The 18,890-nt window shown below is 36.4% G+C and overlaps 4 protein-coding genes and 1 non-coding gene across 5 annotated transcripts in view; 2 read left to right on the top strand and 3 right to left on the bottom strand.

Annotated features, from left to right (window-relative positions):
- The window catches only part of LOC134752127 (heat shock 70 kDa protein cognate 5), a 154,357-nt gene that overhangs the window by 7,100 nt on the left and 128,367 nt on the right, over positions 1-18,890 (top strand). The gene's annotated exons all lie outside the window — the stretch shown is intronic.
- Positions 4,206-8,130, top strand: LOC134752138 (gastrula zinc finger protein XlCGF57.1-like). Its single transcript, XM_063687728.1, has 4 exons — positions 4,206-4,421; positions 4,725-4,848; positions 5,030-5,095; positions 6,216-8,130. The coding sequence occupies exons 1-4, from the start codon at positions 4,293-4,295 to the stop codon at positions 7,658-7,660; spliced, it is 1,764 nt and encodes a 587-aa protein (XP_063543798.1). The 5' UTR covers positions 4,206-4,292; the 3' UTR covers positions 7,661-8,130.
- Positions 5,158-5,230, bottom strand: Trnas-gga (transfer RNA serine (anticodon GGA)). The gene has a single exon. It is a non-coding gene; the product is annotated as a tRNA-Ser (tRNA).
- Positions 11,512-18,890, bottom strand: part of LOC134751964 (gastrula zinc finger protein XlCGF57.1-like) — a 30,160-nt gene continuing 22,781 nt past the window's right edge. The window contains exon 5 of the mRNA XM_063687477.1: positions 11,512-14,031. Within this exon, the coding sequence (XP_063543547.1) occupies positions 12,371-14,031 (1,661 nt within the window). The 3' untranslated portion in view covers positions 11,512-12,370. The remainder of the gene's footprint in view (positions 14,032-18,890) is intronic.
- On the bottom strand, positions 15,924-18,775 carry LOC134751966 (gastrula zinc finger protein XlCGF57.1-like). Its single transcript, XM_063687482.1, has one exon. The coding sequence runs from the start codon at positions 18,758-18,760 to the stop codon at positions 17,141-17,143; it is 1,620 nt and encodes a 539-aa protein (XP_063543552.1). The 5' UTR covers positions 18,761-18,775; the 3' UTR covers positions 15,924-17,140.

The following is an 18,890-nucleotide window of genomic DNA, read 5'->3' as shown; positions in this document are numbered from 1 at the left end:
CTGTATCAGATAGTAATTATTCACTATCTTGAAAACGAAGTACTGATATTGATACGCGATAGCAAGGAGCATAGATGTATAGTATAGTGTATAGAGAGTTAAGAGTTACTGTCAGTTATGTAGCCACCGTACATTTACTGCCATTTTTCGACAGAAAAAAAACTTTTAGAACCCCATTTTAGTTTGATCCTTATTCTTTCACTAATATGTATTAAATTTGTTAAATATCAAAAAGTACCGCCATCTACTCGACACTAGGCCAAAGGTATGGCGTCATCGCTCGAAAAGATTGCACCATACCTTTGGCCTAGTGTCGAATAGATGGCGTTACTTTTTGATATTTAACAAATTAACACATATCAGTAAAAGAATAAGGATCAAAGTCAAATGACATTCTAACAGTTTTAATCTTCTGTCGAAAGATGGCAGTAAATTTACGGTGGCTACATAATTTACCATGACAGTAACTGTCTATAGTGTCTATACACTATTCACTTTGACGATAGAAATGCGCGGTAACCGCGTTACTCTTCACGCCAATAAAGTAGGTACCCATAAACTCAAATCAAGTTGTTTTAGTTGAATTAGACGGCACCGCTGGAGCGAGGATGGAGCCGGTGCTGTTTGTGTCCGCCCGCGCCAGGGAACAGCTCGCTCAGGCTTGCTGCGTGAGGCTCGAGCGCCTCCGCGACTCCCCGCGGCGAGTCAGCCGTGTTCCGTGACGTCACACCGCGAGCCGAGCCCCGCCAGCAGTGTGCACGACACACCCGCCCCCAGGGCTGACCGACAACCCTACACCTGCGACACTTGCCAGACACAGTTCAGAGCGCTATTACATTTCGGCGTTGAGCTAGTTTAGGTATTTTACGCGCTGCGGCGGGCTGTGCGAGCTCAGTATGCCGATCCCTTCTATCACGTTTTCCCTCTCGCTCGCACTACAATGATGGATTAAATAATCTTGATCCTTCGTGAAGCATACTGAAAACAATTATAACGACACTAACTGTACTTAAATTTTAAAATCCTTATTATTGTTATTTGGTACGAAAATACTAAATCCAGTGCAAATGTACTTACTATTGTATTATAAAAGAATTATTTTATACTAGAAAGAAATTATACTCGCTTGTTTACATGTTTCGTCATTACATTTGGTACAGGTACAGGGTACCGCTTGGGTAGCGAAATTATTTTGGCTATATGTAGCAGTGTTGGCCGTAATTGTTAATTTTAATTAACCATTGATCAATTGCATTAACCATTAGTTCCGCCATTAACCAATTGCATTACGCACCAATTGCATTAAAGTTAATTCGAATTAAATTTTTGAGACGTTAATGGCCATTGAAGTTAAAGTTTTGTTTAGTGTTGTTTGACATATCAGTCAAATTAGACAGATTGACAGTTTTTGTCTTTTTTAGTGAAAATGAACATGGTTTGTTTGCTAAATTATATCCCAAAAAGATAATTTTCACTGAAAATGACAAAAACTGTAAATCTGTCAAACTTGACTGATATGTCACTTAGTACCAAACTTTAACAAAACGTTAATTTTCACAAAAAATTACAAAAACTGCCAAACTGTCAATTTTCACAGTTTTGACAGATGTGTCAAACTACATTTTCCATCCCATGACTAATGATGAAGGCAATGAAGGTCCTATCAAAATCGGACAAGCCGTTTCGTTTTGGGATCCAAAACTGTCAAAATGTCACAAACTGTCAATTTTGACAGATAGTATAAATCTACACTTGACAATGTGACTTGGTGCTAAATTATATCCCAAAAAGATAATTTTCACTGAAAATGACAAAAACTGTCAATCTGTCAAATTTGACTGATATGTCAAACAACACTAAACTATGTCACTTAGTACCAAACTTTAACAAAACATGTTAATTTTCACTAAAAATGACAAAAACTGTCAAACTGTCAATTTTGACAGTTTTGACAGATGTGTCAAACTACATTTTCCATCCCATGACTAATGTTGAAGGTCCTATCAAAATCGGACAAACCGTTTCGATTCGGGATCCAAAAATGTCAAAATGTCTCAAAATGACAATTTTGACAGATTGTATAAATTTACACTTAACAATGTCACTTGGTGCTAAATTATATCCCAAAAAGATAATTTTCACTGAAAATGACAAAAACTGTCAATCTGTCAAATTTGACTGATATGTCAAACAACACTAAACTATGTCACTTAGTACAAAACTTTAACAAAACATGTTAATTTTGTATGTAAGTTTTGACAGATGTGTCAAACTACATTTTCCATCCCATGACTAATGTTGAAGGTCCTATCAAAATTGGACAAGCCGTTTCGATCTGGAATCCAAAACTGTCAAAAATGACAATTTTGACAGATAGTATAAATCTACACTTAACAATGTTACTTGGTGCTAAATTCTATCCCAAAAAGATAATTTTCCCTGAAAATGACAAAAAAACTGTCAATCTGTCAAATTTGACTGATATGTCAACCAAACCTTAGTTCCACTAGGTACTGCCAGGGTTCAGCATCAGCTCTATCATGGGTACTGCTCTCCTAAGTGCTCATCAAGACGAGTCGGATGACTAAAACAGCGTGTGCCTATGTTGCACCAAACCTTAGATTCACTAGGTACTGCCAGGGTTCAGCATCAGCTCTATCATGGGTACTGCTCTCCTAAGTGCTCATCAAGACGAGTCGGAGCGTGTGCCTATGTTGCACCAATCCTAAGTTCCACTAGGTACTGCCACGGATCAGCATCAGCTCTATCATGAGTACTGCTCTCCCAAGTTGCTCATCAAGACGAGTCGAATGATCAAAACAGTGTGCGCCTATGTTGCACCAAACCTAAGTTCCAGTAGGTACTGCCAGGGTTCATAAGGAGGATGAGTAATACATACTCAAAACTTATACAAGTTCAGTCTTAGTTATATCGGAGCATCGTTTATCCAGTATCCGAATCCAGCGTTTAGACCGGAAGCCCCAGGGCCGTAGCCAAGACCTGGGACCTGGGCCATGTTTGCCCAGACCGATGTCGCGACCGGCGTAGCCAAAACCTGACTAGTCAGGGCCAGCCACGCCAAGCGCGTCACAAGTCACAACCGGTTCAAGCAAGGTCACGCTAGTACTCGCGTTTGGGGGCATTTCTTTTTAATTTATATAAAGCGCTCAAATATCACCATAAATCTAAAATTGGAGATTGACACCAATTTCTTTTCTGATCAAATCAGTCGATCTGATCGATTCGCGCACGAGTGGTGAGGGGATTGATATATGTCAAAAACGGCGAACCAAATGAGGGCTAACGCGTATGAATTCGCCGCTAGGGGCGCTAGTGTAATCAATCAATCTTTGGGTATTATGGCTCCATCGATATTGTCGATGATTCCGCCAACGTCAAGGTTTAGGAAGGCACGTGCTTTATGAAGACAATTGGCCGGTGAATATCCACGACGCAGTTCACTCAGATGAGAATCGAATGTAGATCTACCAGGACAAAACAAACATATATTATTAAAACTAACTACTACAAATACAGGTTATTGTTTTTAATGTGTTTAGCTAAAACGTTCACAAAAGGGGAGGTAACTAATGTAAGGAGGAAATTAATGTTAACAGGACGGGGAATTTTAGGGGGGAGGATGTCATACAAGGGGGTGACGAGACGATTACAATTCCAAAATACGTGTTCGAGAGTACCCTCCGCCAGACCACATTCACATAGAGAGTGGTCTCGAACACGCATTTTTTTCCAGCGAACAGGGGTGCAAACGTGGCCCAGTCGGAGGCGAACGATCGTTGAAGTAATGTTCTTTGGCAAGGACTTCCGAGTACCAGAGAACCACGGTGGTCTTTTCCATAGTTCGAAATGTCAAATGTCACTTGTCACTTCAATGACTGACAGCTGTTCTTTAGTCTTTTGGACCACTATCAACAGAGGCGCCAACTGGTGAGCAAAAAAACGATAGCCCTCATTGGCGTTTGCGTCCACACCTGATTTGATCAGACAATTTAATTAATCAGATTGGCGACAAAATTGTTCCCGTCTGATTGGCTTAATAAAGACATATTCTTTGATAAAGACTTAGCTTAAAGGTCTCGTAACCAGGCCATAAAATAAGAATAAAAAATAAACTCAAAAAGTCAGCTGTCAGTTCAGTAAACTGTCAAGTTAAGTGCCAAAATCCTTGACCAGTTGTAATTTTAATAGTCGATTGATAAAATTCATAATATGGCTTTAAATAGTCCGAATGAAAATGTTTTGATTATGAATAATGTAAAAGAAACACCGTAATGGACGTGCTGCATTCGTGTCGCTGCTGCTTGCGGCGGCCGCCGGACAAAGGCCTGACCTCAGTGTATACATATCTCGACAAAACAGAGATATATTCAGACATGCTAAAAGAGTGCTTCAATATTCATGTAAGTAAAGTGATCTAGATATGACGGAGTGAAATTATATCATATTAAATAACAATTACAATCGGGTCTATCGCGAATTTATTTTGTTACCTTTACCGACGTTTCGACACAGGTTTCGTCGTGGTCGCGGCGTAACTGTAAATGTGATTTAATATGTGTTCAAAACGCGAAAGTTTTAAATGTTATATTGAAATTATATCAGTTTGATAGTAAATTTAGCAAAATAGTTGCTAGTCAATGAGTTGTGGAAAGCTGTCTATATCGCAATACAATACAATTATGAAATCAATGTCTAACTTTCAGCTAGTTCAATTTAGTGACAGTGGGATCTGCGATGTGTGCGTGGGGTGTCTCCGAGATGCAAATAACTTCAAGCTGCAAGTGCAGCGCAGCCAGGCCGAGCTGCAGGAAGCTCTACGTTTTAAAAGTAAGATCATCATCTTTGTAGTGTTGTCCACGCTTTTTGCGATGGGTAATGAGAGTCATGGATCTGGCAAGTCAAACTCAGGATAAGAATACTTTAACTTAACATAAGCAGTATTAGGCTAAAAAATATGTTGTTGTAATGTATTGAGATATGTACATAATTTAGTTTCATGTTGTTTTAGATGAAGAATCTGCAGTCAAGTTGGAAAACACTAGTGATGTTATCACGAGTGATAAAGCAACCTTGTGTAAGTTTATTGTAGAGATGCAATGGATAGAAATTTTATATTAAAGGAAAAAATGGAAGTTACGCTTCCGGCAGGACTTGAACCCGCAACCTCCGCAATCCGTGCGTTGCTCTTAACCAATTGAGCTACGGAAGCCTACCAGAACCTTGCAAATCTTTCATTCCTTCCCTTATGTATTCACGCCTTTGGGGTGGCGTAACTTTTTCCATTTTTTCCTTTAATATAAAATTTCGAGTATCGCTCGCAGACATATCTGCATGTTAAAAAATTGGTTCAATGGATAGTTGTTTGGCCAGATACCGGATATTCGTCCAGACCATCGGCTGGCTGAACATTTTTAGTTTTGCAGGGTTTTGACCTGTTTCGTAATTAACGTTCGCGCGGACTAATTTATAGGTTCGTGTTTTATCATGTTATGTATGTGGAGTAAGTTCGTTTATAGTACGCGTGCGCTTGCGTATTTGGCTATAAACACAAATAATACAATGATTAATGATGATGAGACTGTGACTGTTTTTTAGATTCCATTTGTTTGCCCCAAAATCAAGCAAAGTTACTATAGTTCGTTTTTTTAGCATGAGAAAAAAAGGTAAACAACCTCGACGTGTCTTTGTATTGAAAAATAAAAAAATTAGTTTATATTACTTATGAAAGCAAAAGAATGTAAAAAATCGTATATGATTTATAATTGTAACATATTTGCTGGGACTCATATTTCATAAGTGATTTTTAATAAAAAGACACGTCAAGATTGCTTACCTTCTTTCTTTTTTTTTTTTTTATGATGAATAGGCAGGCGTTTGACCACGATTCCACCTGATGGTAAGTGATGATTCTTTCTAATAAGAACGAACGAACTATATCCGGTATCCGGTCGGATAGTACGTCACATTTGAAATAATTATGAACAACGCTAACCCAGACAGTTAGCGTTGTTCATAATTATTCCAAATTTCAAATCGATAGCTCAAGTAGTTCTCGAGATATTTAGCAATGTGACAGACAGACGGAGTCTCACCATAAGGGTTCCTTTTGTACCTTTTTGGTACGGAACCCTAAAAACGAAGAATATGTTCGGTACTGCTTTACATTTGTAAACATATGACAACATCTTTTCCAGTGGCATTGGACAGTACAGATGATACTTTCATATCGACAGTTGATACAACGTCGCTCGCTTATAAGGCGCAGAAGAAAACCTGCGACAACAAGAACAGCCTCAGAAGTCACCAGCGCAACCACGTCACTGAGAAGACAAAGGACCTCGTTCACACCCCTCGAATCAAGAAAACATCATACACATGTGACACTTGCCATAAATCTTATAAGTTAAAATATAATTTAATTAAACATTTACGTACTCACTCCGCCGAAGGAAAAATCTCTTGTCACATATGCAAAAAACAATTTACACAACAATCTTGTCTGGATAGACATCTCTTAGTACATGCTGGAAAGGAACAACATTCGTGTCAACTTTGCCAAAAAGAATTCACACATAAATTTCATTTAATCGCCCATTTAAAATGTCACACCAAGGACAAGAGATTTTCCTGTGAAACATGCAACAAAACATTTACAAAACAATATAACTTAAATATTCATAAGCGCGTACACACGAGAGAAAAACCTTACAAATGTGAAGTGTGCAAAAAAGGGTTTAAATATGAATGTACTTTAAAAGCGCATTTTAAATGTCATACTGGAGGATATCAATTCTCTTGTGATATTTGTCAAAGGCAGTTTTCACAGAACTCGAACCTGATTAAACATAAATTAATCCACACTGGAGAAAAGTCTCACTCCTGTGAAGTATGCAAAAAACAGTTTGCATTAAAGGGCACATTAAACAAACATATGTTAATTCATACAGGTAATTATCGGTTTACTTGCGAAATTTGTAAAAGGCAATTTTCAGAACTGTTTACTTTGAACATACACAAACGTGTGCACACAGGTGAAAAGCCTTACTCTTGTGAAGTATGTAAAAAGCAATTCACACTTAAAGGTACCTTGAATAAACATATTCTTACGCACACGGGAAATAAACTATTCTGTTGTGACACTTGTGGAAAACAGTTTATACGTGAGACTCAACTAACTGTGCACATTAATGGTCATAAGGGGGTAAAACCATTTTTCTGTGAAACATGTAACAAGCGATTTACACAAAAAAGTAGTCTAAGAGCCCATAATTTAATACATACAGGACAAAAATCCTTCTCATGCGAAATATGTCTTAAGCTGTTCCGAACAAAAACTAATTTAAAAGGCCACATGCTGACACACGATGGGCTTAAATTGCATTCATGTGAAGCGTGTAATAAGCAATTTACACATAAGTCGGCTTTAATTGTTCATAGCCGAATCCACACTGGAGAGAAACCGCATTCGTGCGACATATGCAATAAAGAATTTACAGTACTATCTACCTTGAAATTCCATTATCGTACTCACACTGGTGAGAAGCCACATACTTGCGAAATTTGCCATAAGAAATTCGCACATCCTTCAAGTTTTAGAAAGCATAAACGTATACATAAAGAGAAATGCAACCCTTGGTGAAATTTGGCACGAATGTTCTTATTATTTATAAAATAGATAGATAAGTAGATAGAATATGTAATTATCAGTTCCATATTACTGGTCAAATGTAAATGCTACGGGCCAGGCATCCTTTCAACAAGTACGCTTCGGTCGCATTAATCGTCAATGCTAACTTTTACTTTAAAATGTCATTATGTGGATCATTTTTAGTGCCAAGTTGTTTTAAATTACAAATCTGCTTGTTTTTAGAACGTGTCATAAATAGACAATGTACTGTACCCTATTTAAGTAGTAAATACCTATACTTACTCGTATTGGTCTGTTTGTTAATATGTAAAATACTTTCTATAAATACGGGTTATTGCCACTAGTTACCACCAAGTTCTTACCGGTGGTAACTACTGGGATTTTTTTCCCACCTTTTACCACTGGTAACTACTGGGAATTATTTAGTGTGAATAAGTAATAACCCATAAATACTCGGGAGACACAAATCACGTTTTTAAGCTGGAGTCCAAGATTTGTCAATATTAATAAGAATATGTGTTAAAACGAAACTGTAATGGTGTATTTTTACTAAAAGTAAATTTTAATTAAAAGTGAGTCGGAGTTTCCCTTTTTTAGGCAAATAGTGACCACTTTTCTCCGATAAGGTGATGATGTCAAAAGTAAATAATATAAAACTATATCACATAGACCAAAGGTTGGGGAATCAGCAGGACTACATCATGAGTATACTGGATTATACGGAAATGGATTAATTTATTAGTAAACACAATCCCCCTGATGAGGGCGCCACTGGATGCCCTACGATAAACCTTATTACGTTGAAAGAATTGTTACAAATTGTTAGTTATCAATTTGTTCACTCGCATAAAAAAAAATGAACTACGACCAAGATCAACATATTACTTTACATTATATGAGAACACGATTACAGTTTTATTTACATATATGCCAGAATTTGTCTATTTCCTAAAAAAGAAACGCCACTAATTTTACGGAATAGTATGAGTATACCTAGATATGTATGTATTTAAAAGATTTTTTTGTCAGATTCATGATTTACTTAATTCGTAATTCTGTTTTTACCATCGTCATCGATTGTGTTTAATGAAAGGTCAGTTTTAATCAAATATGCTCCAGTTTGTTCTGAGCCCAAATGCTTAGCACAATCGAGGGTCTCCTTTGTAGCGGTGTCTTATACGAGTACCCTAGCGCATAGTGTACACAATCGGAAAGTCCTTGTCAGATAAAAAAACAAATTATTGCTCATCTTCAAACTGGAGTTAATCCAAGTTAATCAGAATGCCGGTCTTTGAGTAATTAACATAATTTACGCTCAGGAATGCAGCCTGGAAAAACACGGTGTATACATGTATGTCGTGGCCCTTAGAATTGATAATTTCATGATGTAACAATCATTTTATTAAACGATGGGTTGGCCACATCATAAATAAATCAAACCTAACTTAACCATTAACCACAACCATTTATAGAGATCAATTCTAAAATGTTAAAAACCTATGATCTGGCCACGACTAGGGAATGCAATCTCGATCTCGCAATTTCGAGATCTCGCACGAATTTTCGAGATTCAATCTCCTTGACAGGAAATCTTGATTTTGGCAATCTTGGTCGAGAATGTCGAGATCTTGATTTATATTTTCGAGATTGAAAGTTACTTTGTTTTAACTTTTTGTTGTGGCCGGGTACCTTAAAACTAGCATACATATAATAAAATATATTTTAAAAGTAATAATCACTACAAATCACATTCACATCTTTTTGACCTTAGATTCATGTTGTCCAGGCAGTGATATTGTGTGTATAGGCTTTAGCTGACGATAAAAGCACTGTGGCGCGCTCTGTGCGGAAGCATCGGGCGAAATTAGTGTAACCACAATTAAAAATAATTATTACCACTTTTTCTTACTTACGTGCAAATTAGAACTAAGTATTATCACGTTTTTTTTTAATAAAAGTATTTTTTTTTGTCAAATGTCGATTTAAGTTGTTGTTTTCAAAATAGGACATGACGTAGGTGCCCTAATTAAGTACGGAATTCATAGTTTTTGATCAAAATAACACATTTTTAATTACTTTGTCAAATCTCGATCTCGAAAGTCTGACGGTCGAGATCTCGAAACACCCAATCTAGATTCAGATTTTTCGTGCGAGATCTCAAATCACCAATCTTGGTGCGAGATAGCCACGACCTATTTACGAGTGTGTGTGTAACTGTGTAAATACTCGTGTGTCGTCACTCTATATCGTGAGACTGGTCAAGTACTGGTCAGTTTGTAATAAAAAAGCTTACATTTACTTATACTTACTAGGTACTTACATTTGCAGAAGGTTGCGGCCCACCCGCTTGTCCGTCCTCGTGCTGCTGCGAGGTGTGTTTGTTTCTGGACTGACCACAGACTTGGCACTTTTGGTAGTTACATTATTTATAAGTAGTCGGGGCATACAGTTGTGTGCAATATAATAGCAGTCAATAATAAAATGAAAATCAGGGGAAAACTATAACTTGATGAATTCGTTAGGTTCCAACTTTTTCAGCAAACAAGATGTTTGAAAAATGTGTACTCATGATTTTTTTCCCAAATAAGTAAATTTAGTACGTCATAAATTCAATATCAAACTACGTACATGGGTTATTATTACTTATTATGAGTTGGCATGTTTATTGGCAATTAATCGTACTGAAAATAATATTTTATTGAATTTGTATAACATAAACAGTTTCCACGTGATTTATTGGCAAAGTTACATATTGATATTGATTCGTTTAAGCACATAAGAAATAACCTCGTCATATGTGACGTTTTCAACTAGAAGGTACTACATTGTCGGTTGTCTATAAGGTTGATTTTATATTGAAGCTTTTTGAAAATTACGCCTTATTGACAACCGACAATAAGTACCCTTTTGGTTGAAAATGCCACATATGTGATGTAGGCCCTCACTGAAATGGAAAGAAAATATAGGTACCAAAGAAAACACTGATTCATTGAAATAAGAATAACTTTTATTGTTAAAGAGTAACGTCCATGTCCCAATGACACCGCCCAAATATTTGCCATTTTTAGGTAATCTTAATTCCTAGCAATGTAGGCGACCAACTATTAAGTATCTAAACTAATATTGGAATTAGGCAGTCACACATTAGGACATTTACATTAATATTCTAATACTACAATGCAGTAATCAATTACGTTAGTTTACTCACATAATTACTTACAATTGTAAATGAAAACTTCTAAAAACCCCCAATGATTCAAATGTTTGGGCTACTAAAATCATGGATTTAAACCTCAGTCATGCCGTATAGAGCAAAAATATATATTATAAAAACATATTAAAAGGTGACTGGAAAACGATGTAGATCATAAACAAATACAAATATAAAGTAACAAATAAGTGTTAAAGTAAAAAAAGTGTTGATTTATTTGATATTTTTAGCTTAAATTATTACCCATTTAAGTTACTTCGTTTCTGCGTAGACTCTGATACCCAAAAAGATGACTCAGTAGCTCTACCAGTTGTTTCATGCTGAACTTCTAACGACCCATTGTATAAGAAAATAGAATTGAATTTGTTTCCTTTTAAAATGAACGGAACAAAACAAGCAACTCTGTTCCACTTGTAGTATTTTTTAACACTATGGGTACGCTGACATGTGTCATCTCCATACAATTTATGACAAAAACACCAAATTGTATTGAATTGGCATCTGTCAACGTACCCTTCCTGCTTTGAAGGGGCCCACTGACTATCAGTCCGCCGGACGATATCGGCCTGTCAGTTAGAACAAAAATTTGACAGTTCCGAACAACTGACAGGCCGATATCGTCTGCGGACTGATAGTCAGTGGGCCCCTTAAAATACTATGATCTAAATTTCATTGGACGTAATTTATTAGTGGAATGGGCGTAATTACTAGTGCATGTCATAAAAAATATTTATTTAAATTTGAACTTTAACACACGTCAATAGAGTTCAATATTATAACCGTCATATTGGCTTCGTATGAACTAGAGGGTTAAGTTCAGTTGTACGGTCAGCCGCAGAGGAAAAGTACCCCTTCTTCATACAAACTTCTACGCAGAGGGCACTCTATCTCTGTAGCTGACTGTACAATAAAAAAACCTTTTATTCTTGGACAAACATACAAATACACAAGTCAAACTTATATCAGCAGTTAGCATTGGGGGTTTAAATACGACTAAAGCGACAGCTTTAAATATAATACATTTAAAGAGAGAATATCCTACTGCGAGAATACATTAAGTATATATCTTATAAACTAAAGCAATCTCTGATTACCAACATTGGTCTAATTTCTACTTACCTCTAAAAACGAGACCCGATTTTACCTTCTAAGGCCCAGCCATACACTAAAATTTTCCAGTGAAATTTTAACCTGTAGTGTTTTGTTTCATTTGAAAATTAAACATACAAAACAAACGTAACATTGTCCAATTGAAAACGATTTAAATTTCATCGCACTAAATAAAATGCTTATATTTTTATCAATTAAGGATTAATTGATTAAATAAGTACTACAGGTACCATGGACCTTAGAAGGATAAAGATTGAAAACTATACAATTGCCATGATTTGTATCTTCAACTAGACATTTTTCTATTTCTAACTTACCTAAACGGATAGTACACATCGTGCGACTTGCCGTTACGCAAGTAATACTACCTTCGTTTATTCCTAATTCATGGGGTGTGTCAGAAATGGGCGATAGTGTGAAGTCGCGCGATTTACAGCATTCGCGCGGTTGTTCGAGCTAGTTCCTCCACTATGCGTTGCTAGATGTTTCTTTAAAGCATATTTCACAGCAAATGACTTTCCACATATGTGACACGAGTAAGGTTTTACCCCTGTGTGACTCAATATATGTATTTTCAATGTAGATATCAACGCAAATGTTCTCTTGCAAATGTGACAAGTGTGAGGTCTTTCTCTGAAGTGAACTGATTTTAAATGAACGGTCAAAGCACATTTATAGGAAAACTGTTTATGGCATATTCTGCACGCATGTGGTTTTTGTCCAGTGTGTACGACCATGTGGTTCTTCAATGTAGCTTTCAGCCCGAAACGCTTTCGACATATTTCGCAACAGTAAGGTTTATCACCAGTGTGTATCTTCTTGTGAGCCTTTAAGCTACTTTTCTCGGTGAATCGTTTGTTACATACATCACAAGCATGCGGTTTCACTCCCATGTGACCCTTCAAGTGCCGCGCCAAATAGCTTTTTTGCCGAAATCGCCGTCCACATATTTCGCAACAGAAACTTTCTTCTGGCCTGCCGTGACCTGGCATACCCATTTCAGTATGAGAGAGTAAATGCTTGTCTAAAGTACGTTTTAAAGTAAATTGCTTCTGGCATATATGACACTGGTGTTCTTTTATTCCCGCATGAAAACGTTCATGAGCTTGTAAAGTGTACCTAAACGCGAAAGATTTTTTACAAATATTACAGGAGAAAGGTTTTTCTCCTCTGTGGTAGCGTAAATGGGCATTTAAAGTGCTCTTAAGTGCAAATTTCTTTTTACAAAGATCACAGGAATAAGGTTTTTCTCCCGTGTGTGACCGCAAGTGACCAGTCAACGCAGATTTATATGTAAATCTCTTTCCGCATATTTCACAAGAGTATGGGTATTGCCTATTCTCATTATGAATTTGAAGATGAAACTTTAAGTGACTTTTATGTTTAAATGCCTTCTGGCATACTTGACACACGTGAGGTCGTTCACCCGTGTGACCCATCATATGCGATTTCAAACCGTTACTACTTCTGAAGCTTTTGTCGCACAAGTCACACGGGTAACTTTTTTTTGGCTCGTGTTCCTTGCACAATTTGCAAGAAGATCCTTTATCCTTTTTCTTTATTCCCTTTTTCTCTCTTCTTGCGACCAGATGCGAAAGTGGACTATTGTCGCGATCATAGCTATCATCATGGATATCATGATCATCTCCGTTGGATTCAGTAGACGGCAGTCTGTGTGTTCTATAGACTGTGTGGTCTTGCTCATGCTCCTTCAAGTGAGCTTCCTCTGCAAAATGTTTGTCACATATGTCGCAAGAATAAGGACCATCAATGGTCTCGTTAGGTGACACCTTATGAACCTCCATGTGTCTGAGTAGCTTACTTTTTTCCGTAAACCACTGGCAACAGAATTTGCATGTATGAATAATTTCAGTAGGAACTGGAATTTCGTCTTTAGCATGGACAGCGAACTTGTGTCTCTTGAGACTCTCTTCATTGTCGAAAGTTTTGTCACATTCTTGACACTTGTTTGGCTCGTCTTCGGCTTCAGACTCGGACACGAGGTCCGCCGCGGCGGGTGTCGGTGCGGTGAATAAAAGTCCTGTGAAAACAAAGAGGTGTAAGTAATCTTTATCATTTGGGGGTAAAAAACTGTTATGGCTGTGTAAAGATTTAAACATTCATGATATTTACTGAAACAGAAATAAATTGCATATTAGCCTATGTCTGTAGGTAATGATAATTAATGTAGAGCATAAAATTAAGTGTTTGGAGCATTCCATGAAATTGTCTACGGTTGTCCCGTACAAACGCGAATTTTCTGAAGATTTGCAGGTATAGGTTTCCGTTTCTATGAGAAATGGTCAAAAATGTGCACAGAAAAATAATCGCCTGGTTTAAATGCAAAAAAAAAAGTCGCAACACAGGAAATAAAATGCGTCTGTACGGGATAGCCCGTGGAGTGTTCCACTTAAATATTTATTTATATCATAATTCAGCTCTGCTTTAGTTTAAATGTATGTCCACAGCCGTAGAGTCAAACCACGCTAAGTTAATGCCAAATTCTACGTTAAATATGGAGCTTATAGGGAAGTTTGTGCAAAGTTGGCGTGGTCTGAGTCTAACTACTACTAGCGACGAGTATGGAGACCCAGTCCCTACAGTGTGGTCCTAGAGTTAGCAACGCATTGTGAATGTGTTTACGTCTTCGCTTACCATCTTGTGCCCTGTCCTTTAAACTTCGTGTATCCACACACTTCACTTAGTAGTGAACGACGTATGGAGCGACGAGTATGGAAAAACGTCCCTACAGTGTAGTTCCAGAGTTAGCAACAAATTGCGAATGTGATTACGTCTCCGCTTAACATCCCGTGAACTCCTACTTTACCTTCTCCTTGGAATATTAAGAACATGCAATAGAAAATGTTGTGAATTTGTATAATAATATTATACATTGGGAAGTGGCTGAATAGTTATATTTTTCACCGAAAACAAACCTTTAGTACAGGAGGCTTGAGAGGCTTTTTTCTTTGAGGCTTGCCGATTATTAAGATAAGTGAGAAAATATGACTATTCAAATAACAGTAAGTTTATAATATAAGTTGTACTAAATAAATGCTTGAAACAGTAACTACTAATTTAATATACCCTGTCCAGTATTTATTAAGAGTCAACAAATAAGTGGTTAAATTTCAGATTTGCTTGTATTTCCACCAAAGATATATGTAACTCAGTATAAGTCTAAGGAAAAACCGTGTCTCTCAAATAAAAAAAAAGTTAGTCTCGAATAGATGACGCTACACCTTTGGCCTATACTCGGATAGATGGCGTTGGCGACACCGTTTGATATTTAACAATTTTAACACATAGGTATCAGTGAAAGAAAAGAACATGGGTCAGACAGTCATTTGGCGTTCTAAAAAAAATACAAAATCATTGATCAATATACATACATATATGTGTATACATTTTCATTTTTAAGTTTTAATCCTGTGTCGATAGATGGCAGTAAATTTATTATGACTACAAAATTTACTATGACACTAACCCTCTATACTATCTATTCTCTTTGATTTTTAGTTATGCCTGCTGTGTATTAATAGGCGTTTCTTTAATTAATTTTTCATGGCGAGTGTCTTGCACGTGTGGCAGGAGAAAGGTCTTTTTTTTCCGGTGTGACTATATGTCTTTTGAAAGCAGACTGCAACGCAAAAGCCCATGTCTCTTGCGCAGAGAGAATTACAAAGACTATTGCACATTAAATATTATGCCTTTAGTTGCAACGACTGAAATCAAATTAAGAGAGTTCATGATATTAACTATATTATATTTTTGTATCTAAATCGAGCATACGAAAACAAAATAATGTATAATTTTTGGTGCAATAAAGAATATTTACTTACTTACAAATTCAAATCTTTTCCAACTGAATTGTGTACATTTTAATAGGCCTTTGGGAAGCAGAGCAGGATAATAAATAAGAACACTAAACCACTTTTATTACAGTAACTTTATTTGTTTAAAAACAATATTAATAATAAGCATTTATACATAACATACCTTAGTTAACTACAGCTTATTTAAAATACGAATAAAGCTACTTTTCATACAATAAATGTGATCAAAAAAGTGTGTAGTGCAAAGTGTAATATTTATACTTAAAAAGTGAACTGATTAAAAAAAAATTATACTTACATTTTATATTGAATTATAACATTTAATTCGCACTATGAATCACATCGGTGCGATTATCTTATTAGCTACGATATAGTATTTGATGATAATGGAAAGCACAATCGGCTATGTAACATGTATTTATAAAAGGAAAACTTTTAACTAAATATTTTTCATTATTATTAAAGAAAACCACAAAAGCTACATCCAAATTTAGATATTTAACATTAATAGGACAACAATTCAGATTCTTACATTGACAAATATTAAGCCAGATAGTTTTTGCATGTTGATCGTGATATAATTCCTAATCTTTACATTGATGTGTTTGAATTGTATCCATGTTTATGTATATACTTAAGTAAGGTTAATTCCTAATAGGTATTGGAGCGCCATACGGGTAAATAGGTATGAAAATAGTTTTTATAGATAGTCACGCATACCGCTAGATAGCGCTACATTACATTCATAATTGTTGGCGATTCTACCAAAATATAACCTACCAACTACTGACATTTATAATTATTTAATTACAAATACATACTGTTAAGGTCAATGTACAAACGATCTAAAAAACGAGTTCAACAATATTCTACAAATCTCTTTCTGCTAGTGCTAACAATATTTTCATGCATAGTCACTATTTTATTCACCACTTTATGGCTCACGCTGACCAAAATATAAAGAGTATCTTATATATTTTGAAGTTTATTTAATAATTATTGTTTTGAAGAAAACTTTATTCCATGATTACTATAAATTTATACTCCTACTTCAAAATGATTTAAGAAGCGTTGGCAGATACCACGATTTATAATGACATTAACCGTAATATGTATACTTACTTACGTAATTATAAATACCCAAACACACATAACCGGGGCGCGATAGTGATGAAATATCGTCAAAATGTGCGCGCTTGATGCTTAATGAAGGTTTGATAATAAACGTCGTTTGATAATATTATACGTCAAACATAGGTTAGGTGTATAGACACCGCTCCACTATTCGTCAAGTCTGAAACTTATCTTCTATTTCTAATTCATACACTGCGAGAGAAAAGGTCGATAGTGGGATGCTTGTACCCGATTAGCAGCATGCGCGCGATTAGTCGTGCTAGCCCCGCTATGGGTTGAAAGGTGCTTCTTTAATGCATATCGCACTGCGAATGCCTTGCCACATATGTGGCACGAGAAAGGTTTCATACCTGTGTGACTCAATAAATGTATTTTTAATGTGGATATCAAAGCAAACGACTTTTTGCAAACATGACATACGTGAGGTCTTTCTCTGAAGTGAACTGATTTTAAATGAACGTTCAAAGCACATTTATATGAAAATTGTTTATTACAAATTCTGCATGCGTGCGGTTTTTGTCCAGTGTGTATTATCATGTGGTTTTTCAAAGTGGCTTTCAATCCAAATTGTTTCCGACATATTTCACAAGAGTACTCTTTCTCACCGGTATGTATTTTCTTATGAGCTTTCAAGCTACTTTTTTCTGTAAATCGTTTGTCGCATATATCACAAGCGTGTGGTTTCACTCCCGTGTGACCCTTGAGATGTCGAGCCAAATAGCTTTTTTGTCTAAATCGCCTTCCACATATTTCGCAACAGAAACTTTCCTCTCTAGTGCAATTTGGTAGATTGATAGCATCTGTGTGAGTGAGTAAATGTTTCTCTAAATTTCGTTTTAAAGTGAATTGTTTCGCGCATACTTCACACGTAAGGGATTTTTTCTGGCCGCGTGTTTCCGAGTGAAAGCGCCTATGTTTCTGTAGGGTATACTTGAATGCGAATGTCTTTTGACAAATTTCACAAGAAAAAGGTTTTTCGCCCCTGTGAAAGCACATATGCGAGTCTAAAGTAGACTGAAGTGCAAATTGTTTTTTACAAATTTCACAGGCATGAGGTTTTTCTCCAGTATGTGTCCGAATATGACGAACCAAGGCCGATTTTAGTGTGAATTTCTTATCACATACATCACAGTTGAAGGGATATTGCCTGTTTTGACTGTGAATTTGAATGTGAACTTTTAAGTGACCCTTATGCCTAAATTTCTTTTGGCAAACATCACAAGTGTGTGGTTTTTCCCCAGCGTGTATCATCATATGCGATTTCAAACCATTACCACTGTAGTATATTTTTTGGCACAATTCACACTGGTAGATTTTTCTGTTTTCATCGTCATCCCTAAACCTCTCAGCGTTTTTGTTAGGGGCATTTATGTCATCACGTCTACCTCTGTAGATATTGTGTTCTTCTAACTCATGTTCCTTCAACTGTGAATCGTCTGTAAACTTCTTGTCGCATACCTCACAAGATAACTGATCATCCGTTATCTCCTCCGTAACCTTATGAATCTCCATATGATTCTCTAAATCGATTTTTTCTGTAAACCACTGACAACAAAATTTGCATGTGTTTATTTTTTTTGCGGGTACTGGAATTTTATGTTTCGCATGTATAGCGAACATATGTCTCGTGAGACTCTCTTCCTGGTCAAATGTCTTGCGGCATTTCTTGCATTTGTACTCAGCTTTATCACTTGGCTCCGAATCGCTAGAATCATTTTCGGATTCGGGGTCAGAGGCCGCGGCGGGAGTCGGCGCGTCAAACAATAGGTCTGAAAAAAAGTTATGGTGTAGGTACTTCATTTTTTTAATTTTGCCGCTCAGTTGTAATTTTAAGAGTACAAGTGGTCGTTATTGGTAATTTAACTAGCATAGAGGCATATGGCTCCATGCATGCGTGTAGTTTAGTCCCCAGAATTAGCAATGCATTTAC

Source organism: Cydia strobilella, chromosome 24, assembly GCF_947568885.1.
Source record: "Cydia strobilella chromosome 24, ilCydStro3.1, whole genome shotgun sequence".
NCBI lineage: Eukaryota > Metazoa > Arthropoda > Insecta > Lepidoptera > Tortricidae > Cydia > Cydia strobilella.
Note: the sequence above shows the minus strand (reverse complement) of the source record. Positions and strands in the feature narration are given on the sequence as shown.